The 21,912-nt window shown below is 35.9% G+C and overlaps 1 protein-coding gene across 1 annotated transcript in view; it reads right to left on the bottom strand.

The window, feature by feature from the left end:
- Positions 1 to 5,393: 5,393 nt before the first annotated feature.
- The window catches only part of TAFA2 (TAFA chemokine like family member 2), a gene marked incomplete at its 5' end in the record, with an annotated part of 21,228 nt that continues 4,709 nt past the window's right edge, over positions 5,394 to 21,912 (bottom strand). The window contains one exon of the mRNA XM_027860798.1: positions 5,394 to 5,629. Coding sequence (XP_027716599.1) covers positions 5,618 to 5,629 — 12 coding nt within the window. The remainder of the gene's footprint in view (positions 5,630 to 21,912) is intronic.

The raw sequence follows: 21,912 nt of genomic DNA, 5'->3' as shown, positions 1-21,912 counted from the left end.
AGTGTGGGGAACTGACTCCTCCAACCAATTAATCCATTAATCAAAGTAACCAGAAAAGTGAAATATCTACTTTGTTTATATAGATTTTCAAGCCACCAGATTGATCCAATGTACAAAAGATATATTCTTTCCCCAATTTGATCATAAAAACCCTGCTTATGAGAACCCACTGAATAATTCCTATACTCTTATAGATGTGAATTTGATCTGTGCATATACATTAGAGAGGAGAAAGGGAACTATAGATATTGAAATTAATTTGATAAGGAGTCAGTTATATTTTCACTAAAATACCTACTAAAGTTGCATAAACCTTTAAACTTGGGTTGCATATTCCATCTTCATTAGGGTAGCAACATGGCAAGATATTTGTTTCAATATTGGTATGGGACTCCTGTAAGGTTTATCAATAGTTTGTTTTCAATTGCTGAATTCCTCAGAGACAACCAACATTCCAAATGGGGGGAAATGAGTTCAAATAAATCTTTCAATACACAGTTCATCTAAAATGTAACTTTCACTTAATAAAAGGGTGGGGGAAGAAACTGAATCTTCACTCTTCTTAGTGCTGGTTTGAATGAACTTGTTCATTTTTAGACTGATTATTCTTTTAATGCTAATGTATTTTTTTCACTTGGCTGTTAAAAGAACAATGGATTAAACTCTTACTTCACTTTCTGTGTACCAAAGGTACAGTTAAAGCATAATTGCTCTGCAGAAGATGACTTTATCACTGAAGCCAAAGGGAGGATACTGTGAGGTTGGGACCAACTGTATATGAAGTCACTTATTTTATTTCAAGACATCTTACAGGATGAAATATTAACAACATGATATGAATATGTTCATTTAACTGGGTAAACTTCTAGGAACCTGACCTGGAAATCTTTGCACACATGTAATCACTGCTGTGTTAGAAGGAGAGTTATGCTAGGGAAAATGATAAATTAATAACTTTATGAATAAGCATATACCTATTTCTATCAAATATATTTATATATACATGTATATATACATATACATACTATATATATATATATATATATATATATATATATATATATATCTTCAAGATATCAGAAGTATTTCCAGACAATCCAGGCAATTACTGGTTTTTATCCTGTAATTTTGTCTCCTTGCCCAAAACAACTAATGGGACAAGATTTGAATGACCATTTATTTTAACAATCGGGACACCAGCGGGCACTTGTTTTAATTCTTTGGCTAAGAGTTCCACTAAATAACATTCTAATCATTCTCATATCTTTTCTGTAAACATTCAGTGGCACAAATGGCCTTTGGCTATTGGAAGAATAATTGCTGCTAATAATCATGAATGTGTATGGTAGGGCTATAGTATCACACACTTTGAAGTTGTGAGGGAGCTTAGAGGTCATCTAATTCAGGCTTCTCATTTTACAGATGGTGAAACTGAGACCCAGGGAGATGAAGTGATTTGCCCAAGGTCATAATAGGGTAAGCAAAACAACTAGAATTTGAACTCCAATTTTCTGACTCCAAATACCAACCCTCTTGCCCCTGTACTACACTGCTCTGTAGCTATATGTGTGCATGCATACACATACATATGTATACATATATGTATATATGTATACATATGTGTGCACATATATGTGACATGTGTATTCGCACATACATATATGATATCATGTGCACACACATACTATATACAATAAATGTGCACGGTGTGTGTGTGTATGTATGTGTTTGTGTGTGTGTGTGTGTACAAATAAGTACACAATGTGAAGAGATATCAGAACCAAGAAACAGAAATCTACCATATACACCAAGGGGGGAGATCTCCTTGATGCAGTGAACTTTCCCCCTACAAACAATGCTTTTTTCCCCTCTATTCTAAATATATATTCTAGAGAACTCTGTATATGGAGGAAGCATGTGAACAGCCCAAATGTCCACTTATGAGATGTGTTGAAGAAGTAGGTCATATTTTGGTCAGAAGGTTAGATGAGGTGACTCACATGGTTTCTCCCACCTCTTAATGTGACATACTTAAAAGACTGTTCAACTTGGAAGCAGCAAAGATCTACGTTCAAATCTAGTCTCTGACACTTACTACTTTTTTACATCAATTACTTACTTAAGTGACTGTGGCCAGTGACTTAAGTTCCTTCAGTTTCAGTACCTTATCTATCAGGTGGAGATAATGTTCTCTGTAATACCTACCTCACAATGCTGTTATAAAGATTAAATGAGATTGTTTCAAGAACACTTGGTAGGACTTAAAAGTGGTATAGAAATGTCAGCTATTATCATGATTCCATATACCATTCAATTTTTAGAACGCAGACACAGCATTAGTGGAAATAACCTTGGGATAAGCTTTTTCTAAATAACTTTTAGACTACTAGCTGTGTGACCCTGAGCAAGTTACTTAACTTCCATTTGCCTTAGTTTTCTCAACTGTAAAATGAAGATAATAATAACATTTACCTTACAGGGTTTCTGGGAGATAATACAAATGATATTTGTAAAGTACTTAGTAACAATGTCTGGCACATAGCAGGCACAGGCACTGTGTAAACGCTTACCCCCTTCACTTCCCTATCTGAGCTCTGAATTATACATATATGTGTGTGTGTCTGTGTGTGTGTGTGTATAAACTTGATAACACTTGGTAACCATCTTCCTGAAGACTTGCTTCTAGTTTTATTATCTACTGTTAACTACTCATGTGTCCTTGGCTGAGTTACCAAACCTTTCTAGATCTCATTTTCATCAACTATCAAATAAGTTAGATGAAATCCCCAATGTCCTTTCTAGCTTTAGCATCACATAATCTTTCTGAAGTCTCATGATCTTTAGTTTTTATTCTGATTGGGCCAGAACCTAAACTCATTGAAATAATAGCTATCACATAGTACTCAGGGAAAAAAAAAAAAAAAACTTGATAATTATATTAGAAGGGATAGCTAGGTGGAGCAGTAGATAGATCTCTGGACTTTGGAGTCAGGAGGACCTGAGTTCAAATCCAGCGTGAGACACTTGAAACGTACTAGCTGTGTGACCTGGGCAAGTCATTTAACCCCAATTATCTCACCAAAAAAATAATAATTATAATTATAATAATTATATTAGAACACCAGTCTAGTGTGAGATATTGCCACAGACACAAAAATCTGTCAACAGCTTCTAGCAGCTTCCTGCACTCGGCAAAAGAGGATTTGGGCTGGTAATGAATCTCTTTAACAGATGGACTTGTGTTGTTTCTTGGAACTTTGAAAGCAATAGTACAGCATGCCCACCACCAACTCTTCTTCATGAGTCATGAAAGCAGATGACAGTTTGCATCACCACTTAGGCACATTCATGCCCTCTAGAGCAGAGGAACTGATTCTCTTTGGATGACGTTCAATATTAGCAAAACAACTTCTCCTAGGCTCTTTCTCTGTGGCTCATAAATTCCTTTGGGAGACAGAGGAAGAAAGTTGAGGCTTTTCTTCTGCTATTCTGACCCCCACTATGTGTTCCTTCTGGTTTTTTTTTTCATAGTGAACAAAGAAAGCTGACTGGACCAGAGTATGATGGGATTAAAGAAAACCTTTGCAGAAGCATCAAAATAACTAAACCAAAAGCCCTTTAGGGAATCTGGGTCAATTTTTCAGATATTGACTTTGAATACCAGTACACTTCTCACATTTTAAATGAGAGCCTCTGAGTGGATTCAGTTGGGATGCACTTTACATGATAAATTGGGTACCAGATTTACTTTTTTTTTAAAAAAAAAATACAATTCTAATTTCTAGGGGAGAAATGGGAGATGATGGTCTCTCTCAGGTTTCTTCCACCATCATATCTCTATATTCAGACATATCCCCACCTCATCCTTTTCCCCCCACTGCAAATAGATTCTACGTTTGATCAAAAATGCTATACCCCTAAAGAACTCACCTTTTACTTTGCCTGAGAAATGAGGATAGCATTAAGATTAACAGGAAGAAAAGATGGAGGGGAGACAGAGACTAAGTCCAAGAAAAAGTCTTTTTGGATTACTAAGAGAAGGTGCTGCTTTACTGCTTAATATATGGTTTTTATTTACTTAGCTAAGTCCAGTTGAATACCCCTGCAGGCAGAAAGTGTTTGCTTTTGAGCTTTGTACCTCTAGCACCTAGGACAGTGCTAATAAATGTTTATTGATTTAATTTGAATTCAATTGAATTGGTTTAGATCAGAGGTGTCAAACATGCAGCAAAGGGTCCACAATACTCTCAGGTGCTGCTGAGCCAGATAAAAATGTAATTGGGAAATATTTAACAAAATAAATTTTAAAATACCATAAAACATAGATATCACATTTTACAACTAACTCAACATGTAGCCTGCAGAGATCCTTATGCATGGATTAGTGGCCTTTTTTTTTTCTATTTGTAATCGACACTACTGTTTTGGATGACTGGAGAGAGTGTGATCTATTGAGCTAATAAAAATAATTCTTGGCAACCATCTTCCAATCTAGTTTTAACTAGGATCCAGGACCATTCAGCCAGCTCTGTGTAGGATTACAAATTTAGATGGGGCAGTATGGTACAGTGAAAAGAGCACCAGATTTTAAATAAGAGGAAATAGGTTCAAAGTTCATTTTTGTCACTTATTATTCAAGTGACATTAAGGAAGTCATTTAATATCTCTGTGCCTCAGTTTCTTCATCTGTAAAATGAAAGAGTTGGACTAAATAACTTCTAAGGTACCGTCCTAGCTCTGAATCTATGGTCCTATTAATTTCTAATTGCCTACATATTGAGGTGCAGTCATTCATTTTAGTGTTGGGGAAATCTCAGCTGAGCCTGTGGGATTTGATTGGGTCAAAACACAATCTTCATTTGGTTGACAAAGATTAAATAGAAATCCAGAGGATTATGTTCACATTCAAGGCAGAGAATCAGATGGCTTAATTCATTTCACACTATTTTCCTGAGTTAATAGATGTTTTCAGCACTGACAGAGGCCAAGGAAGACACCCTTATAGCTTGTGTCACCTATTATTTAGCCTTTGAAAAAGCAGGATACAGAGAAATTGCAACCGATGGTATGAGATGTCTAATTGAATGGACCAAGGATTACAAACTGGCTGTTGGTGACCAATTGAGTTCACAGAGTAGAGCAAGGTCAGTCCACTTCTGTTCCTTTCAGAGCAGAAAATGTAAAGCAATTTTCCAAAGAAAGGAATCCCTGTAGGTAACCAAGTATTTCCTTCTTTGCTCAGTAAGAGGGTTCCTTGCCCTCTGACCCTCTTTCCCTAAAGCTTCATCAAATGAACCATGGGACCCTTAGAAAGCAGGGGTGCCTGGAACACTAGCAGGCCCTATGATAGAGGATGTCATAGTTAATCCTTTGAAGATGGTGTACACACCTGCTGCTTTGTGAGAAATAAACCAGGACAGGAGCACATTTCTGGAGTGGTTTTGACTCAACGAAACTTCTGGCCCTTCCTTAGAATCCGACCAACACTAGGATTCATCACAACTAGTGCTATAACGTGGAGCCAGAGTGTTATTTTGTGTGTGGAATAATCAAAAATTGTCATCAGGCACAGCAGAAACCTCCTCTTTCTACTTCTCCATTCGGAACTTGAAGAGTTTTACACGTTTGCCTAAGGAATAAACACATGTCAGGTACTCTACTGTTCAAATGTTATTTACACATAACAAATCTTGAGGAAAGGGGACATTTTTACTTTAGAGAAACAAGTGTAAAGTGACAAAGTATTTCTTTTTTTATCAGCAAAAATAATGTCTTTTACCCCACCTACCCCATAAAAGTGCATCATGGGAAACCCTTTATATACTTCAGAGCAAAATGGTCAATTGAATTTTTGTTGATCTGAAGACATTACTTTAATATCTGCAAAGCCTAAATATATACCCGCAGACATTGGTTAAAACATAACGATTTTGATAACATTTGGTACAAGAATAACAATGACCCTTACTTGGAGTTGGTGAGAAAAAAGTTAAGAATCATAAAAAAGAATATAGTACAGAATATAAATACCATTAATTCTAAGACATTCTAAGAGGGGACATGGCACTTAACATATATGGTAGAAGGGTGGCATCATATAGATATTGATAGGCAGCCCATTCACAGTTTCCTAAAGCACCTCAGAGATATCAAAATACCATTGATTCAAGTTTCATAGAATTAAGCAGCTCCTAAGAAATACTAGGTGATTGTATAAATCAGGTTGCACTTGTGTGGACTGTGTAAATTAAGTAATATAAAGGAAGTTTTGCTACACAAAATTGAAGATAAAAGATGATTAAAAATTTTAGTAATTGAAAGTCTAATAAATATTTATTACTGGAAGAATTTCTTCCCTCCTTTTTAGATATTTTGCACTGGATCTTATATTTAGAGGTGGAAAGGACCTTAGAAAACTAGTCCAACCCCCTCATTTAACAGGTAAAGAATCTGAGGTCTTGAGAGTGTCAGGATCACCTAGGTAACCCAAGGTCACCTAGGTAGTAAATGACAGAGTAGGATTTGAATCAAAGTCCTCTGACTTCAAATCCTATATTGTTCCATCTTTCCTCTATTGATGCGGAAATGAATGAATATGACAGCAATGTGGCTGAAGCAAAAATATCATGGCACAGCAGATTCTATTATTTCTATTTACTACAGGTAGTCTACTTCATGTATGTGGTTGTTCCAAACCAAGTTCATTGATGAACTAATTATTAAGATGGCTTACATGGTTACTTCCATATTTGCACCATTTAGCTGGAAATATATTGATTTTTAAACCTGAGAATGAAGCTCAAGAATCTGATGGATTTTAGAATAAAATAAAATAATAGGACAGCTGAAGAAATGCAACATTTATCTATCATCCATATCTCTATTCTCTACCTACTCGCTTATACTATCATTTATATAGTTTGTTAAAGTTTGCAAAAGCACTTTACAAATCTTATCTCATTTTATCCTTACAACAAGCCTGTGGAATAAAGTGCTATTATTATCCCCATTTTACAGATAAGGAAACTGAGACAGATATAACTTAAGTGACCGGGCCAGGATTACTCAGCTAGTAAGTGTCTAAGGCCATATTTAAACTCTGATCTTCCAGATTCCAGACCCAACACTCTGTGCACCCTGGCACCACCTAGCTCCAAAGTCACACCTCTTTCATGAAACCTTCCCTGATCCTCCAGTTGCTAGTACCTTTACCCCTTCTTCATTGCATGGGTTAGGCGCACAGCACCCCCACAGTCTGGAAAATCCACATAAAATTTGTTGGCCCTCTCTTTGTACCAGAAAAGAAGTCAATTATTATGGTATTAAAAGATAAAATATATTGATATTATATAATACTATACATATATTTTACGCATTTCTGAGTTTTAAACTTTTTCTGTGTTGTCTGCTGGCCATCACGTGTCATCTGCAGCCATTTAATTTCTTATGCTGACCCACAATATATCAAAACCATGATGGGGAAAGTCGTGATGTAGGAAGGATAACTGCACTCTCATCCTCATCAAATAATGTTGCACCAACTTATCTTGCAGAAAATCTTCCCAAGAAAAATGTCCTTTGAACTCAGATACACTTTTTTGCCATGTAAAGGAATAATCATAGGATCATAAGTTCACAGATTTAGAAATGAAAGAATGTTAAAGGTCATCTAGTCTAATCTACTCATTTTACAGTTGATTTGTTCCATACTCCTATTTCTTGGGTGAAAGATGGAAGACTGACAAGTGTCTGGGGAGGGAAGAAGAATAGAAGGGAAAAAAATAGATAGTGTATGGACTCACCCTGAACAAGTAAGGGAAACAACTAGCTGACCTAACAGGTCACTTCCTCCATATTTAATTTATTTGATTATTCCCATGATTCTCTGGTTTCAAAATTTGACATTATGGATTTGCATGGGTCTTGACATTCAGATTCACATTTGAGCCTCTGATATTCAAATTTATTCACATTTGGAAATGGCCTGATTTTTTCAAATAAGATAAATTCATGAAAATAATAAAAGGAGAAGATAATGCTGCAGTGTGATGCTTTAATTAGTATTAGGCTAGCCCCTTGGGATGTAAGAAATGCCCAAATGCATAGATCAGAGTTGATCTTGGCATATATATTACAGCTAACATTTCAGTTAGAAATTAGCTTAATTTTTTTAATGTGCTCCTACCCTCCAGGAAGGGTTTTGACTGACTGGAATATTTAGTAGAGACAACTGTCCTGCTCCTGTTCGATATGATTTCTCAAGGCAGCTGAGATGTCCCAAACTAAACTTGCTGCAATGAAATGTAACTGACAAATATAGTTAAGGTTGGTACAACTCAAAAATGAGAGCACCCCCATCCTCATGCTGAATATCTGAATATTTCGAGTTATGAATTCTCTCTCTCTCTCTCTCTCTCTCTCTCTCTCTCTCTCTCTCTCTCTCTCTCTCTCTCTCTCCCCCCCCTCTCCCTGTCTCTCTCTCTCTGTCTGTCTGTGTTTGTCTGTTGGTCTCTTTCCCTCTGTGTCTCTCTGTACCTCTGTCTCTGTGCCTCTCTCTCTGCTTCTCTGTGTCTCTCTCTGTGTCTCTCTGTTTGTCTGTCTGTCTCTCTCTCTCTGTCTCCTTCCCCCCAAAGACTGATGCTATACACAGCAAAATGTAATCCCAATTTTGCATACGTAAGTCCTTGTCTTTGATGCTCTACACTCTTGTTTCTAGAACATTATACTGTCTTGGCTCTCCTCTTCTTCCTCCAACTTTGTAAATTATAAAGAAGATCTCAAGGTTCTAGGCTCTGATCTCTTAGTATGCCCATATGTGTATATGTATGTATATACATATATAGTATATGTATATGTGTATTTATGTGTGTGTACACATGTATGTATATGTATGCGTGCATGGGTGTATGTATGTATGTATGTATATAGCTGACATCGCTAGATGTCCCAGTGAATAGAGCACTGTGCCTGGAGCCTGAAAGACCTGAGTTCAAATCCAGATTCAGACATTTATTAGCTGTGTGACCCTGGGCAAGTCACTTAACCTCTCTTTTACTAAGTTTCCACAATCAGCTGTAAAACAAGGACAATAACAATAACTACCCTGCAGGGTTGTTGTAAGAGCAAATGAGAAAATATTTGTACAACACTTAGCACAATGCCTGGAATATAGTAGGTGCAATGCTTATTCCCTTCCTTTCCGAGTCTTTAATTTTATAGATGTTGAAACTGAGGCCCAAAGAGATTAAATGACTTATCTTAAGGCAAACAGGTGTTAAGTACCAGAAATGGGAGTGGAATATGCTTAAAGTTTAAATACTTACTCTTTTATAAACTAGGAACTTATTTCCATTTTTCTTTGAAATAATATTCCTCATGTAGGTAACATCTTTCATGTATAAAGTTCAAATACTACTAAAGTGTTAAAGGCTATGAAGATTACAGTATATGGCCATAATAAAAAGGATACATTTATCTCCTAGGTATACTGTATACCTAAAGATGTATGTATATATAATATACTATTTTCAAAATACATTTGATTCATTTACTATTTAACTGGGAATCATTTTCACTGCTAATTAATTGCTGAATTATGTAAACATTATCTGCCTCACTGTTTACTTTGTGTCCATTTAGTTTAATGGAATAAAAGATAAAGGGGATGAGAATAAGCATTTATATAGTGCCTACTATGTGCCAGGTACTGTGCTAAAAGTTTTTTACACATGTTATCTCATTTGATCCTCACCTGTGAGGTAAGTGCTGTTAATTATCCCCATTTTACAGTTGAGGAAACTGAGGCACACGGAGGTTAAAATGACTTGCCAAGGGTCACCCAGCTAGTATGTGTCTGAGGCCATATTTGAACTCAGGGTTTCCTGACTCCAGGCCCAGCGCTCCTTCTACTTCCTCTACTGAGAATAATTAATATTCAAAACGTATTACACATCTTAAATAAATTTTAATGAGTTAGTTTAGATAATGAAGCTTTTTCTTAATTTCAATTTAGGTTTTTTATGTCCTTAAATCACCCTAAATGACAGTCCAAAGAATAGCTGACTTTGCCATATATAGTGTATGACATTTAAAAGAGAAAAAATAATTAGTACTGTTAATTAGCACAAAATATTAATTTTTTAAAATGCTAGAAGTTTTGAGGGGGGATGGAGAATGAAAATAATCTAATCAAATTTAAATCTGTGGCCCCAATTCTTTACATAAAATAATCTAGATTTTAAAATTAAATTTAATTTAAAATTTAATTAAATTTAAAATTAAAAAATAAAGATTTTAAAATCAATTTTAAATCGTGCATCCAATTCAACAGGCACATGCTAAGTCTCCATAGCTAGGACCCAGTTAGTGCAAATGACAGATCCCATGAAGGGGCCCCATGTATTCAACTTTATACTATTTGAAGTTATAATTATATAAAATATGGTAATTGGTTCTAGCCAACAGTAAATACGTTGTGTAAGTTCAAACAGTATCATCATTTCACGGCATTCCTTATTCACAGTAATCATGACCTAACTGTACTATACAGATAACATTGAACTAAAGGGGGAAAAAATACTAACCAGCCCTTGCCTTGAAGTGCTAAATTTATTTAGTTGGTTTTAATAAGTGCACATTGAAAAGAAGACTAGCATGCTAAGTGCTTTTATTTTAAATAGCATCAACGAATTATCACCATTTGAGATTAACATAGGTTTGGAAGAGTTATGGAATGTGTAATTTTTGCCACAATAAATGTGGCTTCTTGAAATGGAGTTATGTTAATCCTATTAAGTAGATCCAGATTCGTTGCTCTTATTTAAATATTAATAAGTATAAAATTCCATTTTAAATTAGCTGACATTTTTCTGTAGCGGTAGAAATGCTGTAAAAAAAAAAAAGAACAGATTATGCTGGGCCACTTTTCTGATTGTAATGGAATGAAATTTAGTAGTTTAAACAGCATCTATCCCACCATTCCTGGGCTACTTAATCCCACCAATATTTAAGAGTCAGGATTCCAAAATAATGAATTTCAGTTATCATTGAAATTATGCCTACACTTGTTTCTGTGTGTGCATGCATCTGTATATGTGTATTAACATGTGTAGACATCATAGCCACACCCCAGAAAATAGGGTCGACAGAAGGGTAAATCATCATGTTCATATTTCCCCTTTGAGGTTTTCCAAAAAGCATTTTTGGATGTGCTATCACTCCCTAATGAGAACTAGCAGCTTAATGTTTATTTGTTCAATAAATAAATTATTAGGTTGGGAACGGCCTGTCTGTACTAATGTACCACTCACAGAACATTAGCTTATTGCCACAGTTTAGTTATAACATAAACAAATATTCCTGATGAGATAAAGTTTCACGTTGATACTGAAAGTTCATCTCACAAATATAAACATATTTCTGTCAAGGTGATTAAAATGAGTTAATTTAAGACTTATGGGGTAGACATTTATTGGTGGCAAAATGCTAGTCCAAATGAGTAGGTCACTATGAATTATCATATGTGTGATATAACTATAAGAAGTATACTCCTAAAGTAATGACATACACGTTTTGTCCACTGTTAAATTATTATGTCAAATATTGGTGATGATTTTGTTTCCTTTTTGTAATTCTGAGTTTGTTGCAGGAAGACTGCTGTGTAGAGATAAGTGTGAATATGAAAGGAGTCCCCATAAGAAGATGTAAGCCTTATATGTATGACATATGTTATAAACTGCAAAGCAAAACACAGGCCAGGCCAGGCCATTTTCACAATCTCAACCAACTGTGATGGCCCGATCCCTCCAAATCCTAGATCTTACAGTGAAAATAAGTTTAAAGCTGGAAAAATAGGGTCCCTCAAGGTATAATAGCAAGGAAACCAAGACAGTCTTAGTGTTTCCACTTTGTGGACATGGTACCATATTCAGCTATACGGCCAGCCATGTCTTCTCCTACTTGGATCTGATAGTTATGGAAGTGGTATCCTTGAAGGTATCACTAAAGAAAAGTGGAACCAACAGCATCTAAATATGTATATTCTGTGATTTATCTGCTAAATAAAACAGAAGCATATCACTACGGCGCAAACGTTGCAGATAGGAGGAATTGATCTTCTCACTCACAATGGTCCAACTGGACAGAAAGATTACTTGTCACTAGTGTTATAAATTAGATTCTTCCCATCCCCAAAAGAATGCAGCTAAACATTTTATGTGAAAAAAAACCCCAGGGATTTTCATAAATTCTAAACTCGGTATTAGTCAACAATACAACATGGCAGATAAAAAAGCTAACAAAATCTTAGGCTATATTAATATAGAAATAATATTCAGAACAAGGGAAGTTATAGTTCTGTTATACAGTGGCCTGGTCAGATCATATTTAAACTTTTTGATTTGGTTCTAACTCTCTCATTGTAAAGAAATTGAATAATACTCCAATGAACATCATTAGAGTGGTGAAAAGACTGGAAACCATACAGTGTGAAGATCAATTGAAGAAATAGATAATATTTTGCTTGAAGAAATTATCTTCAAGGTAACATAATAATGGTCTTCAAGTATAATTATAGTAATAGCTACCATTTCTATATTACTTTTACATTCACAAAATACTTTGCAACTATCTCTTTTTGCCCTCAAAACAATCATGGGAGGTAGTGGTCATTATTATCCTTACTTTACAGATAAGTAAACTGAGGCAGAAAGAGGTTTAAGTGACTGGGGAGGTCAGTCTATAATTATCTTCATTTTAGAGATAAGGAAACTGTGGAAGACAAAGGTTAAGTGACTTGTACAGGGTCAAAGAGCTAGAATGTGTCTGAAGCTGGATTTGAACTCAGATCTTTCTGATTCCAGGCCCCATGCACTATCCACTATTTCATCTATCTGTCTAGTACATAGACAGATAGATAGATAGATAGATAGATAGATATAGATATATTTGTGTACATATATAATGTATATACATACATATACATAAAATGCGTGTACATATATGTGCATATATGGTTATCATATAGAAAAGGATTAGGCTTGTTTTTTTTTTATAAAAAAGAGTAGGAATAGTGGGCTATAATTACACAGAGGCAGAATCTGGCTCAATTTAAGGAAAAACTTTCCAAAAGTTTTTCTTTCCTATTCAGACACCTAGTGATTCCCCTCCCTCTTATCAAATTCTTATGTAATAAAGGATTTAAAATTACAGAGTCTAAAAATTTAAAGATTTACAAGGCATATCAGTAGGCAACTAGTCCAATCTATATACTCCCCAAAATTCCCAGCATAATATAACCAACAAGTGATTATTCAGCCTTTGCTTGAAGACCTTTAAAGAAGGAAAACTCAACAGATCCTGGGGCACGTATTTCCTGGAAGTGCTACCTAACAAATGTCAAGGCATGTAATCCCAGGATTGGAAATTACCACCAACTAAAAAGACAATTCTTTTGATTAAAAATACTAGGTTATAAATCCAGCAACATGGCACACTGGCTAAAGATCTGGACCTCCAGTTGAGAAGACTAGGGTTCAAATTCAGGATCAGATGTGTATTAGTTGTGACCCTTGATGAGAAACAAAAGAAAAACCTCTGCCTTAGTTTCCTCATCTGTAAAATAAAGATAATAGCACCTACCTCCCATGGCTGTTATGAAGATCAAATGAGATAATATTTATAAAGCACTTAGTACACTTCCTGACACATAGTAGGTGCTTTATAAATGTTTGTTACCTTCATCTTCTTCCCCTCCTCTCCACCTAACTATTTGTTTCTCCATGGCCTTTCAAGTATCACTAGTAGTAGCTTACAATTATATCTGCCAATCCTTTTGTACCCTAGCATGGATTTCATCAAAACCAAGTGAAGTGAATTCATCAAGGGCAGCTACATGCCTTTACTATCTCCTTACTTATCTCAGAAATTTATTTATCTGACATTTCTAGTGCAAAGGTGATGCTCCTTGGCAAGGAAGCCAACCAGAAGTAAAAGAAGTGAGCAACTTTGCCTACTCTCTGTTTTAAGTTATTCTTGTTATCGGTTATCATCTACCTCAAGGTGTAGTCCTAGCTTTTCTTTGACCCTCCTCTACCACAAAAAGTAGTTAAAAGAGACCCTACTTTGTTTTTGTCCTTTTAAGTCTTGGTTCATTCTAAACATTATTACTCTTGGAGGCAACTAGGTGGCACAGTGGATAGAGTACCAGCCCCGGATTCAGGAGGACCTGAGTTCAAATTTGACCTCAGACACATAACACTTACTAGCTGTGTGACCCTGGGAAAGTCACTTAACCCCCATTGCCCAACCAAAAAAAAAAAGTCCATTTTAAACATTATTACTCTTGACACTACTTAGTTTTACAGGCCTCTGCCATGTTTTTATATTCATCCTTTGTTACCTGGTGTGTGTGTGTGTGTGTGACTATCTTCTAAACACATCCATTAAACCACAGGCCACACCAGTCCCCTTTCACAGTCTTAATCAACCATGATGGCCCAATCCCTCTATAGCCTCGATCTTGAAATGAAAGGAGTTAAAAAAATCTTAGAAGCAGGGTCCCTCCAGGTGTAAAAACAGAGACCAAACCACTTTCTGGTGTGTCATATGAGGGATGGAGATCCCTGGATATGGTACTATATGTCAGTGGGCAGCTACACATGTCCAAGAGATGTGCCCCCTGGAGAAATGAACTGAAACATATCAAGGGGCCAAAAGTAGCCATTCATCTACTTTGCTTGGACTTGATGCTTACATAGCCAAGCTGGTTGCTTTAAACCAGTGCTATCAAACTCAAATGGAAACAGGAGCCACTAAGCCATACATAAAGATCCCTGAAGACCACATATTGACTTAGAAAACCATATTCTAACATTATCTATGTTTTGTTGGATTTTTATTTTGTTAAATATTTCCTAATTATATTTTAATCTGTTTTGGTATTGATGCCTCTGCTTTAGACAGCCTTACCTGTGAGTGCTCTGCCCAAAGGGAATGTAAATTTTAACCTCTGAAACTGTTTTGTTTTTTTGATTGGCCAACAAGAGGTCCCAGGCCAAGCCCTATTTGGTCATGGTTTGGGCCCTGATTGGCTCAGAATGAATGCAAATAGCAATTCTTTCTGTTGTGGCCAGAAACCCTGAGAGTCTTCCCCTCTCATATCGCTTTTTTTTTTTTTTTAACTAGGTAAAGAGGCCATTCTCTGCCTCATTTCTTATTAAGCCTTAATCACTGAATGGGTGTTGCTTCAGTCAAACTGAAACCTGTTAAAGACCTCAGCTTGAGAAGGCCAAGGTCCTCTACTGCGTCCTCGGTCATGTCCAGTTGTCCTATCTATATCTGGCCACTGGACTCAGATGGCCCTGGAGAAGAAAGTGATGTTGGTGACTTTGCACAGCCCTCCCTCACTTAAACCCAATTCACTTGCATGGCATGGCATCACCTCCCTGATGTGATTGTCCTCTCCAAGAATGAAAGAAAAAGCAAGAAGTAACTGCACTGTTTTGGGCAAGGAAAGAGCTCTAATAGATGTCTAGATAATTGAAACCTCTCATAAACACTCTATCATGCCTCTGAACTAGGTTTATGATCCATTTCCTAAAGTGATCTATTTCTTCTTTCTGTCCAGGTGGTCTCTAGTATGTTCCACTGACAAAATCTGTACTGATCTTCACCCAATTTCATGCTTGCTTAATATTTGAATACTGCCCTCTTAACTATCCTATTTCTTTTGAATAAGCTATACCCAGACCCAGTCATGTTCCAGACATGGATTTCACCTCATCAAGTCTCATCAATACTTAGGTTAAATTTCCCCGCTTGTGTCTTGATTGCTAATTCTTGTTGTTTATTGACTAAACTTTGGACCTTTGTATATAGACATTGAGGTCTTGGGTTTTACTGCTGGTTTCTTTGTTGGATTTTATCTTCTGTGAACTTCTGCATGTCTCAAACTGCTTTTCTTCTTTCCTCATTGCAGCCATTCTGTATGATTTCTAAGTTGGTGGCTATACACAGGCAGCTTTTTCCCTCTCCCATCCTTTTTATTTTAAAGTCTTTTTCATTAGTTTTGCAAGTCATTAGGCAAATATATTCTTTTTAACCATTGTTAGATGCAATTCATGCACACTAAGTTACAAATCATAGATTCAGAGAATCTTGGAAGTGGAAGAGAGCTTGAAAATCACCTAGTTCAGTTGTCCAATATATGTAATAATTTTTTTCGCAGATTTCACTTTAATATTTACAATGGGAAGGAACTACTTCAAAAGAGAAGTCACTTCACTGGACAACTTCAATTTTTTAAAAAATAAAAGTTTTGTTTTGGTTTTTTAACATCCCAAAGCAAAATCAGTCACTATAATTTTGATTCCTTAGGTCCTAATTCTACCCTCCCGATAACAAAAGTATTGATGTTTTCTTCTTCAAATTAAATTTTCTTTCTGTGTTCAACAGTTGCCCTTATCACATGGTTTATAAAGTCCTTACCATTTTAGTAAACTTGTAGATGCCTCTAATTTGTCAAAAACCATCTTAAATTGTGGTGCCCAAAACTTGGAACACTATTCCAGACGAAGAGAGTCTGACCGACACAGAGTATAATGAGATGATCGCTTTCCCTATTCTAGACTGGGACAGGGTGGTGTAACATGGATAAAGAGCAGACTTCACAGCCAAGAAGACCTGGGTTCAAAGCCCTTATCTGACACATACTGGCAGGGTGACTCTGAGAAAGCTGGTACTCTCATCAAGTCTTTAAGACTGTAAGTGGCAGAGGAGACAACCTCAATTGGTAGAGATAGTTTCTTCAACCACAAGGTTCCCTATAATAATAAAATCATAGATCTACTCCAAATCCTATATTTCTATTAATTCTGCCTAAATGACTGAAAATAGGCAAATGCATTATTACTCATTCAACCAATCAGTCAGTCATTTGAGTGACTAAAAGCAGACAATTGTATTGCTGGATCCTGGGATCTTTGCGTTGTCACATAAATTAGAGTTTTGAGCTAAAGGAATGAGTCTCAAATGAAATTTCAGGCATTAGTCAGCTGACAGGGAAAATAATTTCCTGAGGCATCTTGGACTCTCCTGGTCCTCATAAAAAACAGCCTTTAGGGTGTCCATATGTAAGAGAAACCCTGGAAATTGTCCATGGAATTTTCTAAGTAATATGGCCAATGCATGCCACATTTAACTAAACTAAACTAATTAAACTTTCTTTCCAACTCTGCACTCACTTTCAGTCTATTACAAGACTACAAATATAGTGTACAGAGTATTATGTACACATTAGCACCTGGCTCAATCACAGACCACCTAATTTTATGTACGCTTATAAAGGCATGCATATGCTGCTTATTCTCCATTTTTAATTGTACAAACCAGGGCCAAATTTGGAAAAATACTCTTAGGGATAATTTCTAAAATAGCCTCTCTTTCCTGGAAGTGTCATGCAACTATAGCCAAGGCATACCCTCCTAGGACTGTAAAATTGTTATCATCTAAGTAAGTAGCTCTTTTAATTAGAAATACTAGATTAGACATGCTACTTTGGTAACTAATGTTTTCTGAATGCATAGGCCCAGACAGCTCACTTCCATCTTAACAGAGGGCCAAAACAACAACTCTGAATAATTCAGGTGTTCTACCAGTGTCTCTTCATGATGCCCTATTCTGACCTCAGGGACTTGGCTATTCTTCAGATTTATTTATTTTTTTCTTTTTTTTCAAGTTGTTTTTCCAAAAATATCCTTCTCATTCCTGATTCTAAAGCTTACCTACAATACATGTGTCCCTACATTCAAAAGTTCCATTCATACTTATTACAATAAAGAAACAAGATGGTACAGTGGAAATAATACTGGCTCATGTGTCAAGGTCAGTATTCAGATCATTTTACTTATTACTTGTGGATATTTATTACTTATTATTTATTACTTGTGGATACTTATTACTTGTGGAATGCTGGACAAATCATTTAACCTATCTGGGCTTAGGTGTCCTTGTCTGTAAAATGAGGAGGTTGAAAATGGACACTGAAGTCTTCTCCATGTGATTTAGTGATAAAATTATTAATCAAAAGCACTGATGAAATTTTTTAAAAAGTATATTCTGTATTATAATTATGATTTTGCTGAGTTGAATGAACTTCATTCAGTAGAAATTAACCCAAAGTTGTTCATTATGAATTTTCTCTTTCATGAAGTTCATCTTTACAAGGTTTTGTTCATCTTATTTCTTAGGTTCATGAGGAAACCATAAAATTAAAATCTGAAAGTCTGTATTCACTATAATCTTTTACTCCCTTTTTTGTTGCCTAGTCAAGCAATTACTTCCATGGAAGACTAGACCATATGAAGACATCGGGGTCTGAAGCCTCTAATGAGTGTCAAGATATCCTGGCCTAATTGATTCCATTTTGTATTCAATTGTAAAAGAGACCAAGAGAACAAAGGGGAAAGGGGCCTTTTAAGGAGATGGATGTTGAAGTAGGGATGACATTACTCATGATATTTATTATTATATATTCATTATATAATGTTACACCTAGATAAAACCTTACAAACCATTTAAAGTAACCTCTTCATCTTATAGATGAGGAAATTGGCATCTGGAGAAGTGAAATAACTTGCTGAAGGTCACACATTGAATGAATGCCAATCAAAACTCCAGTCCAAATCCAGATTCTAAGCCCAGTGCTATGTATACCAGTGATTGGGAAATTCTTATATAATGTACAACCATGGTGGAAAAAAGATTTAATGTGGCATTTAACAGAAGAATAGAAAACTGAGGCCATGTTGTGGCAAGAGAATCAATCAGGGCCTCTTTCTTTTTGAACACTTCTCCTCTTCATCTTTCTCCCTTTTCTTCTATCCTCTGACTCTTCTTTATTTCCCTTTCTCTTTCTGTATCTACCTTTCTCCCCTGCGTATGCTAATAATAACAGTAATAATAGCTAGCATTTATAGAGTGCTTATTTTGTGACAAGCACTATACTAAGCACTTTACAAATATTACCTCATTTAATTTTCACAGCCCTAGAAGGTAGATGCTATTATTATCCCCAATTTACAGCCAAAGAAACTAAGGCAAAGAGAGGTTAAGTGACTTTGCTCAAGGTCATACCGGGAGCCTCCCTGATGGCACTGAATTACTGAGTCCTGCTATCAGAGAAGGTAACAGTTAATATAGAAGACAGAATGAATGGGGATGGCTAGAGGTACATATCCACAAAGCAACCACAGGATGTTACTCCATCTCTGTTTTATAATGAGTACATAAAAATAACTCAAGAGATTTCAAGGTTATCCTGGATTGGAATGGAGAAATTTATCACCCTTACTATACTACGAGGCAATGTGGTAGCGCAATCGGTGCTGGGCCAGGAGTTGGAAGAAATCAGGGTTCAAGTCTCAGCAGATCACTTGACTTTGTTCAGCCTTAATTTCCCTCTCTGTAAAATGGGAACAATAATATTTGCATAATCATAGAGGGCTGTTGTGAGGAAAGCACTTCATAAAGCCAAGAGCACTAAAGAGATGGGGGTTGGCATTGCTAACTATAAATTCATCTTTTTTGCAAATAACTCAGTTGCAAAGATGTATATTAATAAAGTAAAAAGAATAAATGTCATTGAGTTCTATAAAATTCCTTGGGGGTTGGGAGAAATTATCTCTAAGGTTCTTTCCAGATCCCCACTGCTGAATTCTTGGCCAAGCTTTTGAAGCCCTACCCAAATTAGACAAGTTGGTTCTCACTTGCAATCCCTGCTACCAGGACAGCTAAGGCTGGTAGATCTCTTGAGCTGGACAGTTCTGAGCTACCACCAATCTGGTGTCTACATTAATTAATGAATTAACATAGTGAGGGAAAGGGATGAGGCACTAGGTTGCCTTAGGAAGAGCAAACTGGCACAGGTCAGAAATGGAGTAGGCCAAAAACCTCCTATGCCCAACCAAGTGCCATTAAGTTGTGAGAGTGGTCCTAGCACTTATAACCTGGGTGAGACAGGTCGACCCAATCAGTCTTAAAAAAAAAAAAACCAACCCAAAGGCCCCCTCCTACATATCACCTTCCTCAATCTCTCAGTCATGATCTTGCCTTTTGAACCTAATTGTACTTTGTTTATATACTTATGGAACATTTTATACTACAGTACTATTTGTGTTTGTATCTTACCTCCCTTATTATACTGTAAGTTCTGGGAAGGCAAAGCCAGCCTCTTATTTCAATTTTGTCATCTAGCCAGTACTGGCATGGAGATACACCCAAGATAAGCGCTTAAAAAAATCAACACTGCAAGCATTTACTGCATATCTACTATGTGCAAGGCACTGCGTTCATCACTAGGAATAGAAGGATAATAACAAAACTGCCCCCTCCCTTAAGGAGCTTCCATTCTATTTGAGGGATATAACATGTACCCATTCAAGTGAATATGAAGTATATCCAAAGTAAATACAAATAAATTCCATGAAGGGTAGATCCCATCACTAACAATTGGAGGGGGAGGTTCAGGGGAGAGAATCTAAAGGAGCATCATTTAGGAAGAAGCTATTGAGCTAAGCCTTAATGAGAGCAACGAGTTTACAAGAGGAGGAGTTCAATAAATATGTGAATTCTGTGACTTTAATGGCCTGGTTTTATAAAGGGAAAACAATGTCGCAGAAAGGACTGATGGGAAATGGGGTAAATTTTCATTTTTCATAAATACTGTTTATCTGTAGAGAATGCAAGATTGTATCTGACTATGCAATGCTCACAGTTCCTACACTGTAAAGATAGCAACATTTTGGCTCATTTTTCTGTATAGAAGAGATTCTTTAATTCATCTTAGATATTGATTCTCATTCATTCATTGGGAGTAAAGGAAAAATGAAAGTAACCTGTTTTTTTTTCCTCTCTGTGAAAATCTTTATTTTTAAACAGGAACTTTGGGGGATTAGAGAGTTCCCTGCCCTAGAGATCTGAAAGTTCAATGAAGAAAAAGCAGAAGAACTCCATTTTATAAAAGAGACCAACTAAGAAACTTCTTGTTAAGGATAATAGAGTCAGTGCACCTGGGAGATGCAATGGTTGAAGGAAATCTAAAACTATACAAAATGAAAACATTGGTTCTTGAATAGGAGAGAGCCACATGTAATCTTTCTTCAGATTTAAAAGAGATTGAATTAACCTAAATGAGCACAGCCAACATGGAATTTGGTGTCCTTCTCAAATGTCAAAAAACACTGAATTATACAGGGAGACTATGTCTTGACTTCGTCAATCAGATGTTCCACTAGGGGGAAAAATATATATATATATATATATATATTTATATATATATATATGTATGTATATATGTATCTTAACATTAAAAGATGTGATTCTAGGCCTGGTTTTTCTTATGATTCTTTCCAACATTATAATTAAAAAAATAATTCTCTCAAAGCTTACAAGCTTTACAGCACCTTTTCCCCTTGCTACTTTTATATTATATAATTAGCATATAATTGTATGCTCTTTCACACTAGAAAAAAGTATTATTTTATTAATGACTCTTTGAAAAGTTCTTCATTATTTATCTCAGAATGGGAGAAGCCAGAAAGCTTTTCATTATTTTTTCTTTCTTCTTATAAAAAAAGTACTAGTTTCTTAATGGTAGGATAGGAAGGCAAATGGTTACAACTTCCAGTTTCAAGTTTTCACTTATGTGGAAAGAGATATCTTGTAAAATATCAGAATTTCAGTAGTATTCTTTAACAACTAAACATTTTATCTTAGGGAGACTATGTACCCAAAACAAAAATGTCTCACAAAGTTTTTTTTAATTTGTTCTAGAGTAGGAGGAGAAGGAGGAGGAAAAGGAGGAGGAGGAAAGAGAAGAGAAGAGAAGAGAAGAGAAGAGAAGAGAAGAGAAGAGAA

This window comes from Vombatus ursinus, unplaced genomic scaffold (genome assembly GCF_900497805.2).
Source record: "Vombatus ursinus unplaced genomic scaffold, bare-nosed wombat genome assembly UNPS02014262.1, whole genome shotgun sequence".
NCBI classification, from domain to species: Eukaryota; Metazoa; Chordata; class Mammalia; order Diprotodontia; family Vombatidae; genus Vombatus; species Vombatus ursinus.
Note: the sequence above shows the minus strand (reverse complement) of the source record. Positions and strands in the feature narration are given on the sequence as shown.